This window comes from Aptenodytes forsteri, unplaced genomic scaffold, assembly GCF_000699145.1.
Source record: "Aptenodytes forsteri isolate BGI_AS27 unplaced genomic scaffold, ASM69914v1 Scaffold274, whole genome shotgun sequence".
NCBI lineage: Eukaryota > Metazoa > Chordata > Aves > Sphenisciformes > Spheniscidae > Aptenodytes > Aptenodytes forsteri.
In genome coordinates this window covers 579,351-597,534 of record NW_008795101.1, presented here as the reverse complement: position 1 = coordinate 597,534, position 18,184 = coordinate 579,351, and the positions used below count along the sequence as shown (strand labels likewise).

General features: G+C 47.9%; 1 protein-coding gene across 1 annotated transcript in view; it reads left to right on the top strand.

The window, feature by feature from the left end:
- Positions 1–16,292, top strand: part of FZR1 (fizzy/cell division cycle 20 related 1) — a 16,547-nt gene extending 255 nt beyond the window's left edge. Inside the window, exons 2-14 of the mRNA XM_009277055.2 lie at positions 5,665–5,803; positions 6,890–7,015; positions 7,254–7,317; positions 7,733–7,860; positions 8,319–8,401; positions 8,804–8,987; positions 9,197–9,262; positions 9,736–9,838; positions 10,536–10,720; positions 11,619–11,852; positions 11,934–12,038; positions 12,877–12,969; positions 13,806–16,292. Of these exons, the coding sequence (XP_009275330.1) occupies positions 5,735–5,803; positions 6,890–7,015; positions 7,254–7,317; positions 7,733–7,860; positions 8,319–8,401; positions 8,804–8,987; positions 9,197–9,262; positions 9,736–9,838; positions 10,536–10,720; positions 11,619–11,852; positions 11,934–12,038; positions 12,877–12,969; positions 13,806–13,847 (1,482 nt within the window). The 5' untranslated portion in view covers positions 5,665–5,734 and the 3' untranslated portion in view covers positions 13,848–16,292. The remainder of the gene's footprint in view (positions 1–5,664; positions 5,804–6,889; positions 7,016–7,253; positions 7,318–7,732; positions 7,861–8,318; positions 8,402–8,803; positions 8,988–9,196; positions 9,263–9,735; positions 9,839–10,535; positions 10,721–11,618; positions 11,853–11,933; positions 12,039–12,876; positions 12,970–13,805) is intronic.
- Positions 16,293–18,184: the final 1,892 nt, after the last annotated feature.

The window sequence follows — 18,184 nt, the reverse complement described above, 5'->3', positions numbered from 1 at the left end:
AGCAGTGGAGGGGGCTGCCGACTCTGGCAGCCTGATCTCTGTAATTGACCATCACACTTGTCTGAGTTTTGAGTTGAACAGTTGAAAATGTACTTGTCTCTTGAGTACAGCATGGCAGACTTGACTCTGTCGGCTTCCCTTCTTTTATTCCAGTTGTGGAGAGAAGGGGGATTTAGGAAAAACATCTGGGCTGAAAGCAATGGTAATATCTGAGCATCATCCACGTAAAAAAGGCAGCAATAGCAATGTTCTTGGTAGACATCCTGGAGCATTCTCCTCAGATGAGGGCTTGCAACTAAGAACAACTATTTTGTGTACAAAAATCCTGGTGAAAAACTTTTGGGCTTGTAAAGGTGTACTGAGAAGATTTATTAGTGGAGGGGGGTGTTTATTTTTAGTGAAGACTCTTCCAAAGACAGAGATTTTGCTGTTTCCTGAAGGTGTGACAACCCTGAGTTTCCGCTGGCATGTGAAAGTCCATGCCACGTACGGAGCTCTTTATCGTGAATACTTCATCCTTGGCTCACACAAGCTTCCTGCAGCACGCTGCAACCCAAGTATCCTAAATTAGCGCCATTGCCCTGCGGTTTGCTGGTCAGAGTTCCTCTGTCATCTTGGTAGGACTGTGCATTGCTTTGGAAAGGTAGACACAAAACCTTAAATTAGCTTCGGAAGCTGACTTGGAGGGCTGCGGGAAGTCTTGCAGCTTGTCTGTGAGCGCAGGTGGAGGTGCAGCGAGTTGCAGAAAGCCAAACATTTGTCATCTCCGATCTGAATTACAGGCTTGCCTGTGGGGAAGGGGTGATACTTTCCGACACCGGAGGTGAAAGGAGGCACAGATAGCTGTGCATACCACTTGTCTCCTAAGCTTAGTACGGAATTGCAGCATCTTGAACTTCTATACTACTGTTAGGAACTGGGAGGCTGAGCGCAGACAGGAGATGAAAACAGTGTCTTGGCTATGCCCTTGAGCCACTCGGCCTTTCAAATCAAACTCGAATTCAGTTTGCGCCTATTGCCAGTCACCTAAAAGTTGGCATTTTTGGAATAGGGGCGTTCTAGAACTGATGGTAGTGAGTGTATAAAGGGGTTTGCGAGCTGCCTGGGCAGGAGGTGCTTGCTTGCAGGATGTTTTGGAAAGGCAGAAATAACGTGGATTTTTGCAGGACCTTCAGTGAAGAGTAGTCACCTACATATTATGCTCTGAAATACACTGATGCAGCGTGGCGGTTCTTGCTGTAATACAGTGTCTTGGTTTACTGGTGGAGTATTGAATCTCCCTGCAGCCTTCAAGAGTGAGGCTTAAGGGTGGAGATCTTGTCTGTCACCATAACACTGAAGTAATTTCGTCATTGCTGGTAGTGTGGTCTCCGTGCAATACCTAGTTGTGAACAGTCGTCTTTGACGAGTGCAAGGCAACAAAGTTTATATTTTGTTTTGAAATAAAGCTTTACCTGCTTCCATTGTATGGGGGTTACTTTTGTAAATGGTGAATTTTATAAATGCTTTTCACACTAATACCTTAGTAAATCGCTGGATAAGAAGTTGCATACTTGTAGCTTTAAAAAGGTAAATATTGGTAAAACGTACAGAAGGCTCTTGCTTTATGTACTACTGCTGTTTTTGAAAGGAGGCTAGTTACTTAAAAGGATTGGTTGTTTGCCATGATATGTAAACTCTGTTCCTCTGGGTTAAATGTGGATGAGCTCTACTTCAGGTTGGCCAAGCGCAGACTATCTTGCTCCTTGTTGATGTCTGCTTTAGTGCCGTGAAGCTGGCTTTAGCATTCTGGATGCATTTGTAATAGGCTTTACTTGTAAACTTGTACATTTACTTGCAATTTGACTATTACATAGCAAAAATGCTATGGTTTAGCTTTTTTTTTTTTTTTAATTTTCCTTACAGCTTGTTCAAAAGTCTGGGAAATAGAAGAATCCATAACTGGAAATACTCTTACAGTACTCCAGGCTGAGGTGGAGGTGCTGCTTACTAAACCAGCAGAAAACATCTGCCCTTTGGGGCCAAGTTAGTTTTTTGTCATCGTGGTGAGCCAAACCGGCGCGTGGCGTGGTCGGGCAAGGGCCGGAGTTGGCACAAAGGGGGTGCAGGGATAGATGAACTACCACTTCTGTTGCCAGCTGAGGTCTTTAACTTGTTGATCTGCAAGTGTTGCCTAGTAATGGGCTTTAGATAAACCACTGGAAGGTGAAAACTTTGGCTTTGGGGAAGCAGGACATCTGGGTTTGATTTCAAATCCTGCTGCTCATGACTTAGAGGGCTAAGTACGTGTTTACTCCATCCTTTTCCCCTTGGTAAATTATGCGGTTCTTCCTGAGAGCTTGTAAATATTCAGCACCTGCATAATGACACTTTTACCTCAAAACCTGTGCCATTAAATACAGGCCCAAAGAGAAGGTAGCATCTCTGGTTTGGGGTAGGCTCTTGCTAACTCTAAATTTGTCTGTGGGAAGTGGGTGGATTTTCCATTTCCCCTGAAGCAAGTAAGAAAGGCTTTGCCGTAAGGACTGGGAATATGTGGACTGTAAGTTCTCTTTCAATTGAAGAAATAAAAGATCTCAAGGAGCTACGTGTGTTACATATTCTTTTTGCATACTATTTTGTTACTAATTATGTTGTTTATGCTTGGAGAAGAAAGGTGGGGTTTGGTGGAGTTTTTTTGATTCCTAGGGAAGAATTTGTATTCTGACTGACTTTATTTTCGTCATGCACCTTATGTCCTATCTTTGAATTGGCTGGATTTTTTCACAGTTCACATTACTTTCAGAACAATACTTCCAGGCAAAGTTATGGTGCTGAGCAAGTGCGTTTTGTTCTTTTTATTGACCCAACCTTAATGTATTCAAATACTTAAATATTTTTTCTCGGTATGGATCTGTTTTTAATAAACCAGTATGCAGAATGCCAGGGTTGGCAGGGAAATGAATGCAGTTATTTTGGAAAATTGTTTCTCTGTCGTTTGAGAGGCAGCTTGTACCTATTTGGATTTTTCAGCAAGTGTTGAAGTTGGGGTAACAAACATAGGCTGTGTTGGCTCCGTTGATTCAAGATGTGGCCTACGTGAGCAGAGCAAGAGCTGGACAATCCCTGACCCTTTTTTGTTCCAGAAATCATTTGTGCCTTTCTTAAAACTGGAAGGTAATTGGGTGAGTAAGCGTTAAACCTGAGAGGTGCTGATGAAAGTGAGAGACACTGAGAATACCAAAGGCAGGAGAACTTTTAAACGTAAAAACTGAATATATTTCCAAATTTAGACAGGGCTGAAGAGGGTAGAGGGTGTCTTGGTAATTTGGATACAATTAATGTTGTGTTGATGCTTTATTTTGAAGCATCTGAAGCCTGAAAAAGGTTGTTTGGGGCTTATTAGTATTATTGCCATGTTCTGCCTAAGCAGTCTCTTCTGTTGTTCACTCTCTGTATGCTGTATTTCTGATTAGAAGTTGCAGTCGAAATTTGTACAGACGGGAACTCAAATGAAAAGCTCTAAAAGCAAATGTGTTTCATATCCAGAATTAAAAATGTCACATTGCTATGTAACTGGATCTAGATCTCTCACGAATACTGTGCTGAGCCATTTTGGGAGGACGCTTCAAATGTGTGGTGTTCCCCAGCTGATCACGCTCCTCATGTGGGTTCTGCAAGCTGATCTCTCTTATTCATGGTGTTTAAAAAAAAAAAAAAAAAGGGAGGGGGCATTTTGTTGAAATGCTTGGTTTGAGAGGTCCTGTTAACCTCTAAGGTAGATTTGGAAGATCATGGGTAGGTGAGGATAGTGGTAAGTAAATGACCAAATGAGGGAGAGTGTTTGACATGGGATGCACTAAGTTTTGGGGGTTTTTTTAACCTCCTTCGTTAATAACATCACAGACTTTTCTAACTTTTCACTCACAATAATGCCATCTCTGACTTTTCACTTCATTTGGTGGAAGCTGATTATTGTTAAATTTGGTAGCTTTCTCCAGTTTTGCCTCTGAAAGAACATATGGGAGAAATGTATTAAATTAAAAAAGAAAAAAGCTTGGAGGAGGAGGTGGCAGAGGTAAACAGGTATACTCAGAAACAGCTTGGCACTATCTATTTCAGGGATGCTCCTGTAAAAGTGTTGGCATGCTTAATGGCAAGGAATAAAAGGCCTCTGCATTTCAGCATTTGTGAAGTCCAAGTTTCAGTACCAACGAATGGCTTAGATAAAAGGAAAGTAGCTCTGCCAGCTAATAGATGACTGTAGTCCAGAGTTTGTGTGCTTTTATCTCGCTTCCAAGCCAATTTCATAGAATACTGTAATAGTTAATCACATCTCGCTGGATTACAGCATGTGCTGCTCTACCCCTCTTAGCTTGGTAACCTGCCTCCAATTTTTAATGGTAAACCCCGAGTAGGTTTTCTGTTCTTGGAGGTAAACCTTTTCACAGCAAACCTCACCCGCTGGTGGAGGAAGCTGAAGGCAGTTCGTGGCAGGCCCTGAGCGTGGCAGTGTGTAGCTTGTCCCTGGACAGCTTTCTCCCCGCACAGCCGTTTGTGTGCAGTTGCCTCCCAGACTTTGCCACAAGTTTGTATCTTGAGGCAACTCCATTTGTGTAGCCGGGATGCCGGCCAGATGCCGTAAATGTTTATACAATAACAGCAAATGAAAATCCCTTTACATTCTGCACAGCTTCCAGATGTCTGTGTATTGTGGGGATTTTTTTGTGTGGCGTGTGTGTTGGATTCCACCTTTCTCTTTGGAGATGTTTATCTTGGGTTGAAAGACCAACTTGGCATGTCTCTTCTGGTGTTGGCGTTTTCGTGTCAACATGAGCTGTGGACAAAGCATCAGGGGTGTGTGCGTTGGGGAGGTTGGGCACTAACGATGCTGGTCTGTGCCCTTCAGAGCTTGGAGAAGGTCTGTGACTACATAGCCTCACAGAATTGTTAGCTAATTTTTTTTTTTATTGCTGCATGTTGTAATTTAGCCAGCGAAATCTAGGCTATGAAGCAGCCCTATCCTAAAACGTATGCCTGAAGATGCTTAACATTGCTTATAGACTGTATAGCCGTAAGTGAGCTAGCTTTAGGGCTTGACAAGAGGAATATTTGGGACAGCATGGGCATCAGACATTGAGCGTTAACCCGGGGGGCTACCTAGTCCATAGCTGCCTGTGTTCCTGCGGTGTGTGGTACTAAAAGTCTGCAATACTTCTAACATGGCTAAAAGTATCCCAGCTAGCTTCAGCGTAGTGGTGTGTGCTGCTGTCGTGCCTCTGGCCTGAGCTATGGATCTGGCGGTGCTGGGATAGGCTGTAGATGTCTGTTTTTTCCACGTCTGAGTACTGAAGGCTTGCTAAGCTGTGCTGCTGCAGTTCATGTGAACAGGCTGGTTTCGAGTATCGCAGTCTCTGCTCCAGTTGTGGTGGTTGCCCGCTCATTTTTGTCAGACACAAAATGCTGGTTGCCTGCTCATGTAAATCAGCAACGAAGGGCAATAGTACATAAAAACGCTTTCATTAGCAGCCCTGTGCTGTGCTGTATCACGCTAGTTTGATACCAATGCCCTGGATAGGAAAAGTGGCCTCAAGTTTGAAGAACAGGCTTGGGAGATTCTGAAGAGGCTGCTTCTGTATGAAGGGGTGTAATATTTTGGTGTTTTTCTTCCCCTGTCTGTTGCAGCAGACTAATTGCTGATTGGACTTCAGGAACCTGAAGCCTGCTGAACTCCCCAGCCCCTCTGCTTTCCACCATGGACCAGGATTACGAGAGACGTCTCCTACGCCAAATCAACATACAGAATGAAAACACAATGCCTTGCGTAAGTACGAATGGGCTATGCTAAATGGTCTTAGTCTGACTATTAAGTTGTTGTCTTCTTGCCTGTGACTGTTTTCACTTGAGCTTTTGAAAGATACGGGACCTCTTTGCAGCCAACCTTAGTCTTTTGTTGGGGGGTGAGCAGGTGTGAGTTCCTGAGCTGTTCTAGGAATAACCAAATAACTTGACTTCAACAAAGCTTTTGAACGTATAAACTCAGTTCAGGTTGCAAAAAGGAGTTAAGATATTTTTATGTAGCTCAGTAATGCCTTTTTACTAAATAATCTCAGTAAGTACATGTGGAACGTAAAAAGTTGGGGGATAACAAACAAACCAACTAACTGTAGGGCTTGACAAGATAGAGCAAGTCCAGTGGAGGCCACCAAGGTGGTCTGGGGGCTGGAGCAGGAAGATGCTGAGACCTGTGTTGCTCAGCCTGGAGAAGATGAGGCTCAGGAGTGATGAAATTGTTGCTTTCAACTGCCTGGTGGGTGGTTATGGAGAAAATGGAGTCAGACTCTCTTCAGAGGTACACCGTGGAAGGATTAGAGGCAATGAACGCAAGCTGCAACAGGGGGAATTCCAGTTAGATATTAGGAAAAAATGTTCACAGTGAGGGAGTCCAAACACTGCAACAGGGAGCTTGTGGGGTCATTGTCCTTGGAGATGCTAAAAACTCAACTGGATGAGGCTGTGACCTTCAATGTAACTTTGAAATTAGCCCTGTTCTGAGCTGGGGTCCTTTCCAACATAAATTATTCTACGAAAAAGAATGTGACTGCAGTTGAGAAATCTGCTGCTCACCCTGCAAGCAGTCTGCCCCACTCCAGCCTTCCATGTGTTTGCCTTGACAATGTCAGCTTGAGAAGGAGCAGTGAGAAAGAGGCTCTTTAATTGCTTCTTTTGACAGAAGTTCCCATGACAGTTGGACTCTGACATACTTACTAGTTCTGTTAAGGGGATAAACTAATGCTTGGCTCTTCTACTTTGACAAGACTCTTCAGCTTTGACAAGACCTCATTGACGTTTTTCAGACCCCTGCTGTGATCAACACTTGTTCTTGTGTGTGTCTTACTCTTTAATTCAGGTAGCAGAGATGAGAAGAACCCTGACGCCTTCCAATTCTCCAATGTCTTCTCCTAGTAAGCACGGTGACAGATTCATTCCCTCAAGAGCTGGGGCCAACTGGAGCATCAACTTCCACAGAATAAATGTAAGTTTTGCTCCCCTCTCCTACAGCTCAGTCTTGGAACTGAGGAAATGGTGCGTTTTGTTTTGGCTGGTATAATTGCTCTGCTTATCTTCTGCACCATGGTCTTCTGCTGCCCCAAAAGAGTTCCTTTGAATGCATGTCTTCAAACAGGCTGCCCCTGTGGTCCAGGAGACTTCTTCGTTATTTTACCGTATATCATGAGGTTTCTGTATGGTGATAGCATGTTTCTCCCTTTCAGGAAAATGAAAAATCACCAAGTCAAAACAGAAAAGCAAAGGATGCTACATCGGACAATGGCAAAGGTGAGACCACCTTTCTACCGCTTGTGCCACACCTATAGCTTTTATTTCAAACTGTTGGTGAGTTTTGAAATCAAGGGAACACTGGCACTTTCGTGCTTATGCAAAAACTCATGCTGGTGTTGTAGGAAATGCCCACATCGTGAGAGTGAATACCAGGTCACCTCAATAGGCTTCTGACAAGCATCTGGGAAGCGGGAGGCTATTTGTATCCCTTGATTTATTGTGCCATGGAAGCACTTTCCTGATGGAGTGGAAGGAGGGGAAGCTTGCTGCTAACCCTGATTCCAAACTGGGGCCCCAGGCTTATTACGAGGCCCTGTGAATGTACAAGTCAGGCAGACACGATCCTGCCACTCCCTGCAGAGCTGTTTGCTGCTTCCGAGTTCTCTGCCTAAGCGCTCGTTTGGGTTCACAGATGGCCTTGCTTACTCTGCCTTGCTGAAGAACGAACTCTTAGGAGCAGGGATCGAGAAAGTGCAAGACCCACAGACGGAAGACAGGAGGCTGCAGCCATCCACCCCAGAGAAGAAGTCTCTCTTCACTGTAAGTTGGCTACTTTGCATTAAAACCAATGGAGGTTGCACGTGTGCGTCACAGGAACAAAGCACACGGTTCTGCCAAGCTGCTAGTGCAAGTGAGTTAGTGTTGTGGCTTGACTAAGATAAGCTGTTGATAACAAAATTTGGTGGCCTGTAAAGAGAGCATAAGTACCTGCAGCAAGCCATGTGCTTCCTATTTCTGTACTGGCAGGGAAGCCGAGTTGGAACCAAGCTTTTTTGGGCAGTGTGGTAAATGACCAAATCAAGCTTTTGGACTTCAGTGGAGATGAGGGTTTTTTGTATGGTTCCGGAGCACCTGGGAAAGGGAGGAACTGAAAAGTCTGGAAAATCTGACTGTGGGTGTTGGAGTTAGCTAGGCATCGGGCACCAGTGCGTGTTGTGAGCGATCCCCTAGGTTTTGGGCATGCTGGGGTTCTTACTAGATGTGTTTTCTTTATGCAGTATTCACTCAGCACAAAACGCTCTAGTCCAGATGACGGCAACGAGGTCTCACCGTATTCCCTGTCTCCTGTCAGCAACAAAAGGTAATACTGATTCTTCACAGGCTGTGAGAAGGGAAGGATTGGGACAGAGGATTCAGTGAGGTTCTCTTTCTAAGGCACCCAAAATTGCTATGTGAATTGCTTTTGGAAATCTGGGGAGATAAGTAGGGACAGTCAAGTTCTGCAGGTGCCCAACCTGCCTGGATACTTAACGTGTCTTGGCCAACTTTCAGTATCAGTTTACCTTTTTGCTCCCTCGCTCCTTTATAGAAGCGGAACCTAATTCCTTCCAGTCTCACCTGCTGGAAAGAATTCTGCGGCCTCTTTGTCTGTGCATTTCTATAGAAATGCAGGTATGCTTCAGAGAGCAGCTACATCTGTGTCTACCATCTGCTGTGATGTGTAAAATCCTATAGTTGTTTTTATATCTGTTTTTGTAAACAGTCAGAAGCTGCTAAGATCACCTCGAAAACCAACTCGGAAAATCTCAAAGATTCCTTTCAAAGTGCTGGATGCCCCAGAGCTGCAGGACGACTTCTACCTGAACCTGGTGGACTGGTCCTCTCTTAACGTCCTCAGCGTTGGCCTTGGGACTTGTGTTTACCTATGGAGCGCTTGTACTAGCCAGGTAAATGACCATCAGTGTTCGGAGAATGAAATACCTGTTGCTGTAGGTCTTTTCCAGCCATAGCATCTTTCAGAGCTATGGAACATGCTGTGTGAGGGATTCAGCACTTGTAATGCTCTGTCCCAAACTAGGTACTAGTCTGCGAGACAGCTAATAGTGTAGTATGACAAAAACAAGTGTTTCTTATTCCGTTCTGTCCTACTTTCAAGGTAACCCGACTGTGTGATCTCTCTGTGGAAGGAGATTCTGTAACATCGGTGGGCTGGTCAGAACGGGTCAGTATAACATTGTTGACAATGACAGCTGAAACGCTTGTAATTTAGGCACTGTCATTGTAACCATGTAGCTCTTCCTCACAGGCTTTAACTTCTTGGGTTATTTTCCCCAAACTCCCTGTATGCATCACAAATCACGTGTGTTCTCCTCTCTGCACTATTTTTCTCCGCTAAATGAGAGGGGACAGAGAGCAACCTCTTGTATCTTGAGGTTCTCGAGGCATTTGCTAAGAGGTGTGGGAGGGAGAAAGAGCCAGTTCGCTTCTCCAGCTCTTGACAATAAAATGTTACAATAAATATATTCCAGCCAGGCTGCTTGGCCCTCTCAGTAGGGAAAAGATGTGAGATGGGAGAACTCTGGATGCTTTCTATCTTGTGGGATTTATCTCAAGTCTTTTCCTCAGCTTCTAGCTTTTGTTTTACGTCTGTCTGTACTTACTGGCTTTACTGATCATGGTTTTCTGTTTGTCTAGGGGAACTTGGTAGCCGTTGGCACTCACAAGGGCTTTGTACAGATCTGGGATGCAGCTGCAGGAAAAAAGCTCTCCATGCTAGAGGGGCACACAGCCAGAGTCGGTAAGGAGGTGGGAGGCAGAGGTTTCACATGTTTCATTTCTTCATGGTTGAACTTTTTCCTTGTAAGTGAGGGATCTGCTTGAAATAACAGAACGCAAAAAAAGTACCAGAATTGATATTTATCCCCTGCTATAAGGGGGAAGCAGTCTTCAAAATATTATTATCTAGTAATTGTGGTGTTCTGATCTTGGGCGTGGTGGTGTTTGAGTATTGCAGCAGGTGTTTCCTCCATGTCTGAGGCATTTTAGGTTAGGTTACAACATCTTTTTTTACTGCCACTGGCTTCCGGTTTCAGCCCTGCAGGCAGGCTGCTTTACACTGAGATTTCCAGTTCCCTTATTCTGTGGGGACTATTTTATTTTTTTTTTTTTTTTCCTCTCAGAGGCATTTTGAATTTGAACGCTGGAGTGAGATTTCGGAAGTCAAGGCACCTTCTGAGTTCTATTTCTGTGCTTTACTGCACTGCGAAATGGGATTAGTGATACCTTCAGTAAGTTTGTGCAGGTTAATCTTTCTTTGTACACTATTCTAGGACTTCAGGCAGTGGATATAAGGAAGGTCCGTAAGCACTGATTTATTTATGGATTTATTTATTTATTTTTAAACCTTGGCAACTGTGTTGGAAGGAACCTGTGTTCTGCCTGCCCACTCCCGCAGGACTCCCACAACGTACTCTTATGCTCTGCCTGCGTTACAGGTGCCTTGGCATGGAACGCGGACCAGCTGTCTTCTGGGAGTCGAGACAGGATGATCCTTCAGAGGGACATCCGCACCCCACCCCTGCAGTCTGAGCGGCGGCTCCAGGGCCACAGGCAGGAGGTCTGTGGGCTCAAATGGTCTACGGACCACCAGCTCCTGGCCTCTGGAGGAAATGATAATAAGGTATAGTACTTCCAAGGAGTCACGTGAGGCTCCATGTCTCTAGATCTTCACCGAGAAATGTCAGACCCTCTTTCTTTAAGGATATTTGGCCTCTCTGAAAGGGGCTTTTGTTTCAGTTGTTGGACTGTGTCCAAACATAAATCATGCTAAGCTTCTACTCAGTCTCCTCTCTCTAATAAAATTAAAAAGGCAAATTTAATTTTGCTTCTGTATTTGGCTAATTAAATCTATAGCTTGACTCAGGGGTTTGAGTTCAGCAAAGCTACTGCTAAGCTGTACTTCCTGACATTGTTTAGGTAGTGTATAGTCAGTTTGTTACAATAATGTTTATCTATGCAGAAGGAAACTGAGTTTAGAGCTGTGTAAGTTCTAATACCTATAATGCAGGCTTGTAGTTCACTGAGCACCATATGGAAGAAGCATCTGTTACGGAGAAGCAGTGTTCAGAGCCCTTTGGAGCGGGTTGCTAGGTAGTGAATTTGCCCAGCATCTGTGTGACAGCACGGTTGTACCGAGTTCCTCCTGCTCAGAATAACTTCTAATGAACTTGAGCGTATTTCTAAATGTGTTCTGGAATAACACAGCCACAAAGACAAAAGAAGGTTTGAGTTCACGTTCAGTGACACTGTGTCTTTGGCTTCGTAAGCTTAACTTAAGGACTGTTGGCTTCCTTGTGGCCCAGTTGGTAGAATGGCTCCTCAGTTGAGTGTGGTGGCAGAGGTGGGACTGGCTTCAGGGCTGCAAGTGCAGAGTGGAGATGCAGGTGCTTGGGCAGAGCTGTGGGAAATCGTCTCGTTGCCCAACTGCCCTCATCAGTCCCAGTGCAACATCGTGGCTTGTGGGTGTTGCAGACACATGACTGCAGCACAAGTCTGATCACGTCTCTCCTCTCTGCCAGCTCCTTGTCTGGAATCACTCCAGCCTGAGTCCTGTCCAACAATACACAGAGCATCTCGCAGCAGTAAAAGCTATCGCATGGTCTCCCCACCAGCACGGACTCCTCGCCTCCGGCGGAGGGACAGCTGACCGCTGCATACGCTTCTGGAACACGCTCACCGGGCAGCCTTTGCAGTGCATCGACACTGGGTCGCAAGTGTGCAACCTGGCCTGGTCGAAACACGCCAACGAGCTAGTAAGTTCCTCCCTGTGCAGTCCTGCTGCTGAGCTGTCTTGTGTTAGGAAGCATGATGCATATCTCCCTCTCCCCTTTCAGGTGAGTACCCACGGATACTCGCAGAACCAGATCCTTGTCTGGAAATACCCTTCGTTAACTCAAGTAGCAAAGCTAACAGGACACTCGTACCGAGTCTTATATCTGGTAAGCAATGGCCATGTCTCTGAAAACTTCTGTAGCTGCGCGTGTGCTGAGATGAGACCCAAAGCCGCAGTGCCAGTGGCACTGTGAGCTGCCTGTAGTCTAGGTGGAGATACGAATGCTGCCCTACAAGCAATGAAAAACGCTCTGTATCTGGTTTCCTTGCCTGCAAGGGATACTTTGATTTGCTGCTATGGAAATGTGAGGCTTTATTAATGAATAGCAAAGCCTGCCAAAACTCTTCTGAGGAAGCACAAGCGTCTCTTCTTGTTCCCTTAAGACTTGTACGCTTTTTCACTGGTGACTGCCAGCAGGGGACAAATTTGATGCTTTCAGCCCTCCTAATTTGTCATTAAAATGCTTGGTGCAGTTAATCCACACTGATCTCGTACCTGCTTTGTTACTGCTACGTAGGGCTTTCAGCAGATTCATAACAGAGATGATTAATATGCCGATACTGTTTTGTGAGGTAGATTCCAATGTAAGTGACTAATAGAGCTGGCAAATACCAGTCATATCACACTTCCTGCCTTAACACATATTTATAATCCGGGGAGGAATAGCCTCAATTACAAATGGCTTGGATTTGTTAACACAAGATTCCTTTTTATGGTAATTCCACCCATGTATTCCATAGCTGCATAAGTAAGATGCAAGTGCTCGACTTGGCACCTGCTGAGACTGAATAAGGCACGTGAAAGCAGAGGTAGTTGTTTGTTTGGTTTCTCACCGTCAGCCAAGTAGGAAGGAGAGTTAAATATCTCTCATGCATTCCAATGAAGATGTGTTTTCAACCCCAAAAATGTAACAGATGCTAAAGGTTGCTCTCTCTTGGCCTTAGGCAATGTCCCCTGATGGGGAGGCCATAGTTACAGGAGCTGGAGATGAAACCTTGCGCTTCTGGAATGTCTTCAGTAAAACTCGTTCGACAAAGGTAAGGATGCGTTGTGTGGACGCCTGCAGCTGTGTCCTGCAGGAGGCTCAGCCTTTGGGGCTGAATTCAGTCCAAGTTTGCTCTGTTCTGCTGCCTTGCCTCTGATCTCTTCACCGTGTCCTGCGGATCGAGGGCTGGATGCAGTGAAGGGTTAAACTTTGAGATAGAAAGGGATTTGTAGTCACCAGATGAAATAAAAGGTTGCCTCTGTGTGCCCAAGGCAGTGTGACAGAACATCCTTCTCCTGGCTGTTACAGGGCTGCTGAACGTAGCAGCATTTCAGGGACCTCACCCTGAGCCCACCATCTTCCTTGCTAGCATGCTGCTATGAACTGACCCGGTCCTCAGAGGTGATTATCTCCTCGCTCCTTAGGAAACTGCTTAAAATGGTGGCTTGGGTGGAAACAGGGTCGTGGATGCTGCCACTGCCAACTCGCCATCACGGAAAGCGGGTTGTGCCAGATGCTCTGAGAGCTTTTCTGGGTGTCTGGCAGAGGCAGCGGAGAATGGCGGAGAGATCTTAAGGAATGAGCTGTGGGGAGCTGGCGTTGCTCACTGCTGGGTGTCCCCCTGGTTTCTGACGGCTCAGGGGTAGAGTTTCCCGCAAAGCTGTGGGAGCGGCACACTTGCCTGCCGTGCAAGTTGTTATCAGTTGGAAAAAACCCATGGGAATATTTATGGCGTTTATGGTGAGCTCAGATCATGCCCTGAGCTAGAGATACCTCACCAGTTTAGCAGTTGTTTTATTTAAAAAACCCCACCAAACCAAAAGCACATGGAGTAACGCTGCGGCACAATGTGGAGTACTTAGCACCTGCTTTGTCTTTTCTCCTCAGGAGTCTGTATCCGTTCTCAACCTCTTCACCAGGATACGATAAACCCCATGTACTGCGACCCAGGAGACTACAGCCTGACATACCAGGATAAAACCACTACCTTGGTGTGCATGGAACCCCAAACGATCAGCCAGAAGGGAAGGGAGTGCCAGTGGGACTGGAGGATGGACCTAACGGATGCTAATTAAAATACGTGCTTGTGAACCACGCTGGGCGGTATTTGGGATGGGGTTGGGGAGGGGAGGGAACTGCCAAAGGTTTACAGATTCATCCTTCGTAAAGGGAAACGGGTACAAGAGAAATGTTAAACCAGCATCCTCCAACCCTCGCGTTGTATCCTGGAGAAAACATGTGTGACATGGACCATTGAGACCGGACCAAGGCCATCCCCGCTGCTGTGTTGTCCCCTCTTGGGAGAGATGAGAGTATCCTTGCCTCTGTGGGAACGGGTTTAACGTGCTGCTCTGGGTCCCTCTGTCCTCGGGTGGACATCTGTGGAGGTAGGAGCCAGCCAGACTTGTTCAATACAACTGGTGCAAGGGGGCTAAACTCCAGGCTGGGCGTTAGCCTCTCTGATTATCTAAGGACATTGTTTATAGCCTGGCATCCCCGTTACATGAAGAAACTGGAGAACTGCTTATTTTCCTTTTTTTTTCTTTTTTTTTTCCTCCCCCCCGCCCCCCCTGCACATAGGTACTGTAGTACTTGATACAATCATTCCCGTACGACAGCTTGATTTTTGGCATGCTTGACAGCTGCCTTCAAACAAATACATTTTGGGGCTCTAAACTTTGGAGGAGACTTGGGGAGGCTCCACCTCAGAGGGAGCACATTCAGAAAGTTCTGAAATTGCTATTGCATGTTCTGGGCTGATCCTTTTAGTTAACAGAGAGGAAAAACAATGGCTTAAAAAAACAAAACAAAAAAAACCCCAACCAACAACCACCGTGCATGTGGAGCTTCCCACAGTGCCGTTGGGGGCAGGCTGGTTGCTCTGGAGTCTTCCTGAGGGCAAAGGCAGTTGAGATGCATTTGAGAAACAAAACAACTCTCATGGATCTGTTCTTTGGAGAGAGCATGGCCTCTTCTGGCTGGAAGGGGGGAAACACCGTGTCTGGGCGAGAGGGGGGTTCTTTTTCTAAAGCAAGGAAGAAGTGTTGCTTTTTTTTTTATCTCCAGGTCAAAGCCAGGGACCTGTTGTTGGGTTTTTTTTGTTTTTTTTTTTTTTTTTTTTTTAAGTTGTATGGGGAGAGAGTGCCTGCTTGTGTGTTTGGAGCCTGTGTGACGAGTGCCGTGGGATGTGATGCAAAGCACTTGTGTGTGTATGTTGCTTTTAATTTAAAGAGAAGCTGTTACGCTTGCAGCAGCCTGTTCCTGTCATACTTTGTACGTGTGCCAACGCTCTCCCTGCCGTGCACCTGGCTCCTGCCTGCCTCCAGCCCTCTCCGGTGCACTGGGATGTGAGTGCTGTTCTGCTGTTTCCTCCTCTCGTTGGGATTTTCCTGGCTGTGTATATAGACCTTGACCTGTTCTCTGTAGAGTGCATAGGCAATACTTTTCTGTCTCTTCCGCCCCCTCCTCTCCTTCTTTCCCTGAAACCAGACCGTCGGGGTGGCGGTAGGAATATGACTGTCTCTCCCCAGTGCCACTGGTATCCTTAGGGTGAGCTTCTGCGGTGTAGGGAGGCTGGTACGGAGAAGGGCAGTGAGATGCCGTTCTGTTCACTACAGCCTTGACCGCGTGTGCCGTTACACCAGTGCCCGGCTCAGGCTCTTGGCGCTACCTCTGCGTGTCGCAGGTACTTAGAGGCACTCGTGAGGAGCTCGTGTGCCGGGAGCTCACCCCTCCTTAGCAGGCTGGCAGCAGTGAGTCTCCAAAGCCCAAACTGGCAGCCGTCTTGTCATCTTACAGCCTCACTGGCCTCCGAAATGTAATTTCAATGTAATTTCTGGAACACGGTTTCAACACAATTACTTGTGTAATTGTTCACAATTGTTCACAAGTTCTTGCTGCAGGAGCACGGGGCTTGGTTTAAAAATCATCTGGTGGCCTCCCGGCCCCTCTCTTGTTGCTTGTTACATTCACTGGCACCGTTAAACTTTGTGTGGAAGGACCACGAAGCACTGAGGAGTTGTTAAAATTAAGTCGGATCATTAAGTTGACAAGCAGGCTTGAAGTGAAAGGCCACCTGCAGCAAGACATGGTCTGTCACGGGTGTCTGCGCCGTGTGATATCGCCCTGTTGGGCAGCAGAGCCTGGGGACAGGGGTGTTTACACCGGGGTGGAGGTGGTTGGTAGCTGCTGCGGTGGATTTTCTTGTCTGTTGTGGATTGTCTCCTGCCTAAATCCCGACACGGAGACCCCCGGGAGACGCTGCTTTCTCCTCCAGGAAGAAACAGCTGGTTGGGGTGGGGGACAGACACGAGGTCTCAGCCGTGGGGTGGTTTCACGCTGGTTTGTGCCCGTTCTGGAGCAGGAGGAGGGAGCCGGGCAGCCCAGCTGGAGCACGGGGTGGCACGGGGCGAGCGTGGCGCTGCTGGGACTCCCCGCTGCCCCGGGACTCCTGCAGGGGCGGCAGATGGAGGGGGTGGGTTTGCCTCTCGCCCTGCAACATGGGTGCTTTCCCCAGAGGAGTCCCAGGAGCTGCTGGGGCGGTGGGCAGCGCTGTCTGGGCACGCGCGGCCTCTGCTGAATCCGCAGCTCAGCGCTCCCTGCTCTCCCAGCATCCAGCTGCGCCCCGGGACGCTGCGGAGGGGGGACAGCCCCTCGTCGCTCTGTCCCCGCATCGTGCTCCTCTCTTACCGGGGACTTTCACAAATCACATCTCTCACTTTTCTCGCTTTGGAGCTGCCGTGGGAGCAGGTTGGCTCATCGTGACTTCTCTCATCATGCTTTGCAGGGAGAGCTAGTGATTTCCACGCCATGGCTGGTCTGCAGCTGAGCGCATTGGCTAACGAGCATGGCGAGAACGAGCTGTTCGGATTGACTTAGCTGTTAAAGCATGGCACAAACTCCTTCCCCCACCCTGCTCGCAGCTGCCAAGGCAGGAGTGGAGTTCCCAGAAGTGCTCTCTGCAGGTCTTCCACTGCAAGAGTGTGTGTTGGTGGGTGGGTGCGTGTGTCTCGGCGCATGTAGGCGAGCGGTGTGACGCCGTCGGCTGGCGGGAGCGTGCTGCGGTGTGTAACGTGGGGAAAAGAGCAAAGCTCATGTAAGCTTGTGTTTTTGGTGTGTGATCTGTAAGCACTGAACCGTGCGGGCGGGTTGAGCAAAGGGTCCTCCCAGAGTTTGTGTGATAAAGTCTGCGACCTTGTGGCATTGTTATATATATATATATATATATATATGGCATCATATGGTGGGGAAAAAAAAATAGGGAGCGCGTTGTAACTTTTCCATGTAAAGCAATCTAACTGGCATTAAACAAGTTGTGAATTTATGTCTCTTGGGCTTGGTGGCTCCACTTTGCTTTTCCACGGTGAGGTGAGGGGTACAGCGAGTCCCCGGGCACTCTGGAGCTGCCTCCCCCGCCCCGTTCAGAGGCCCCGGGGTCCCCGCAGCAGCTGCCCCTGGCTCTGGAGGTACCAGCTTTCTCAGCGCAGGTCTTGCCTGCGGTTTATTGCTCCCGCCTGCCCGCTCGTGTTTGCTTTCCTGCTGCTGGAAAAGCAGGGAGGCGCAGCCCCAGCCCTCCCTGCCCTGCTCCTGTTCTCCTCTGTGGGGCAGGAAGGGATCAAAGGTGCCCCTGCCCTGGCGCAGCCCCCCCATGGCCTCCCCCACCTTGGTGTGGGGCAGTTGCCAGGTGCCAATTCCGTCACTGTTCGCTCCAGGGCGGCTGCAGCGAGGCCGTGGGGCAGCACTGGGCACGGAGCTGGGGGAGCACAGCCCCTGGGTCCTGCAGGGCACCCTCGAGACGGAGGTCCTGCTGCCCCTGTACAGGTGGGACCCTCGCCCAGGGGAGGAGAAACCCCTGCCCCTTCCCTGGAGCCCTGTGCCATGGCCATGGCCCCTCCAGCCTGCCTGTGCCTCGGTTTCCCTGGGGTGGAGGAGGGAGGGAAGGCTGCCAGTGGGGATCTGGCTGTGGGGGGATGTGACAGCTCTTCTGCTGACCTCGCTGGCTCGGTCCCACCAGCTGGGGGGGTTCCCAGCCGTGCCTCGGTTTCCCTGGGGTGGAGGAGGGAGGGAAGGCTGCCAGTGGGGATCTGGCTGTGGGGGGATGTGACAGCTCTTCTGCTGACCTCGCTGGCTCGGTCCCACCAGCTGGGGGGGTTCCCAGCCCCCCATCAGATCCAGCTGTCTTTAAGGACATCCGCAAGTGGTTACGCAGCCTTGTACCCCCCGCAAGCGTGTCCCCTGCCCCGCTTGAGCCCTCGGGTCCTGCCGGA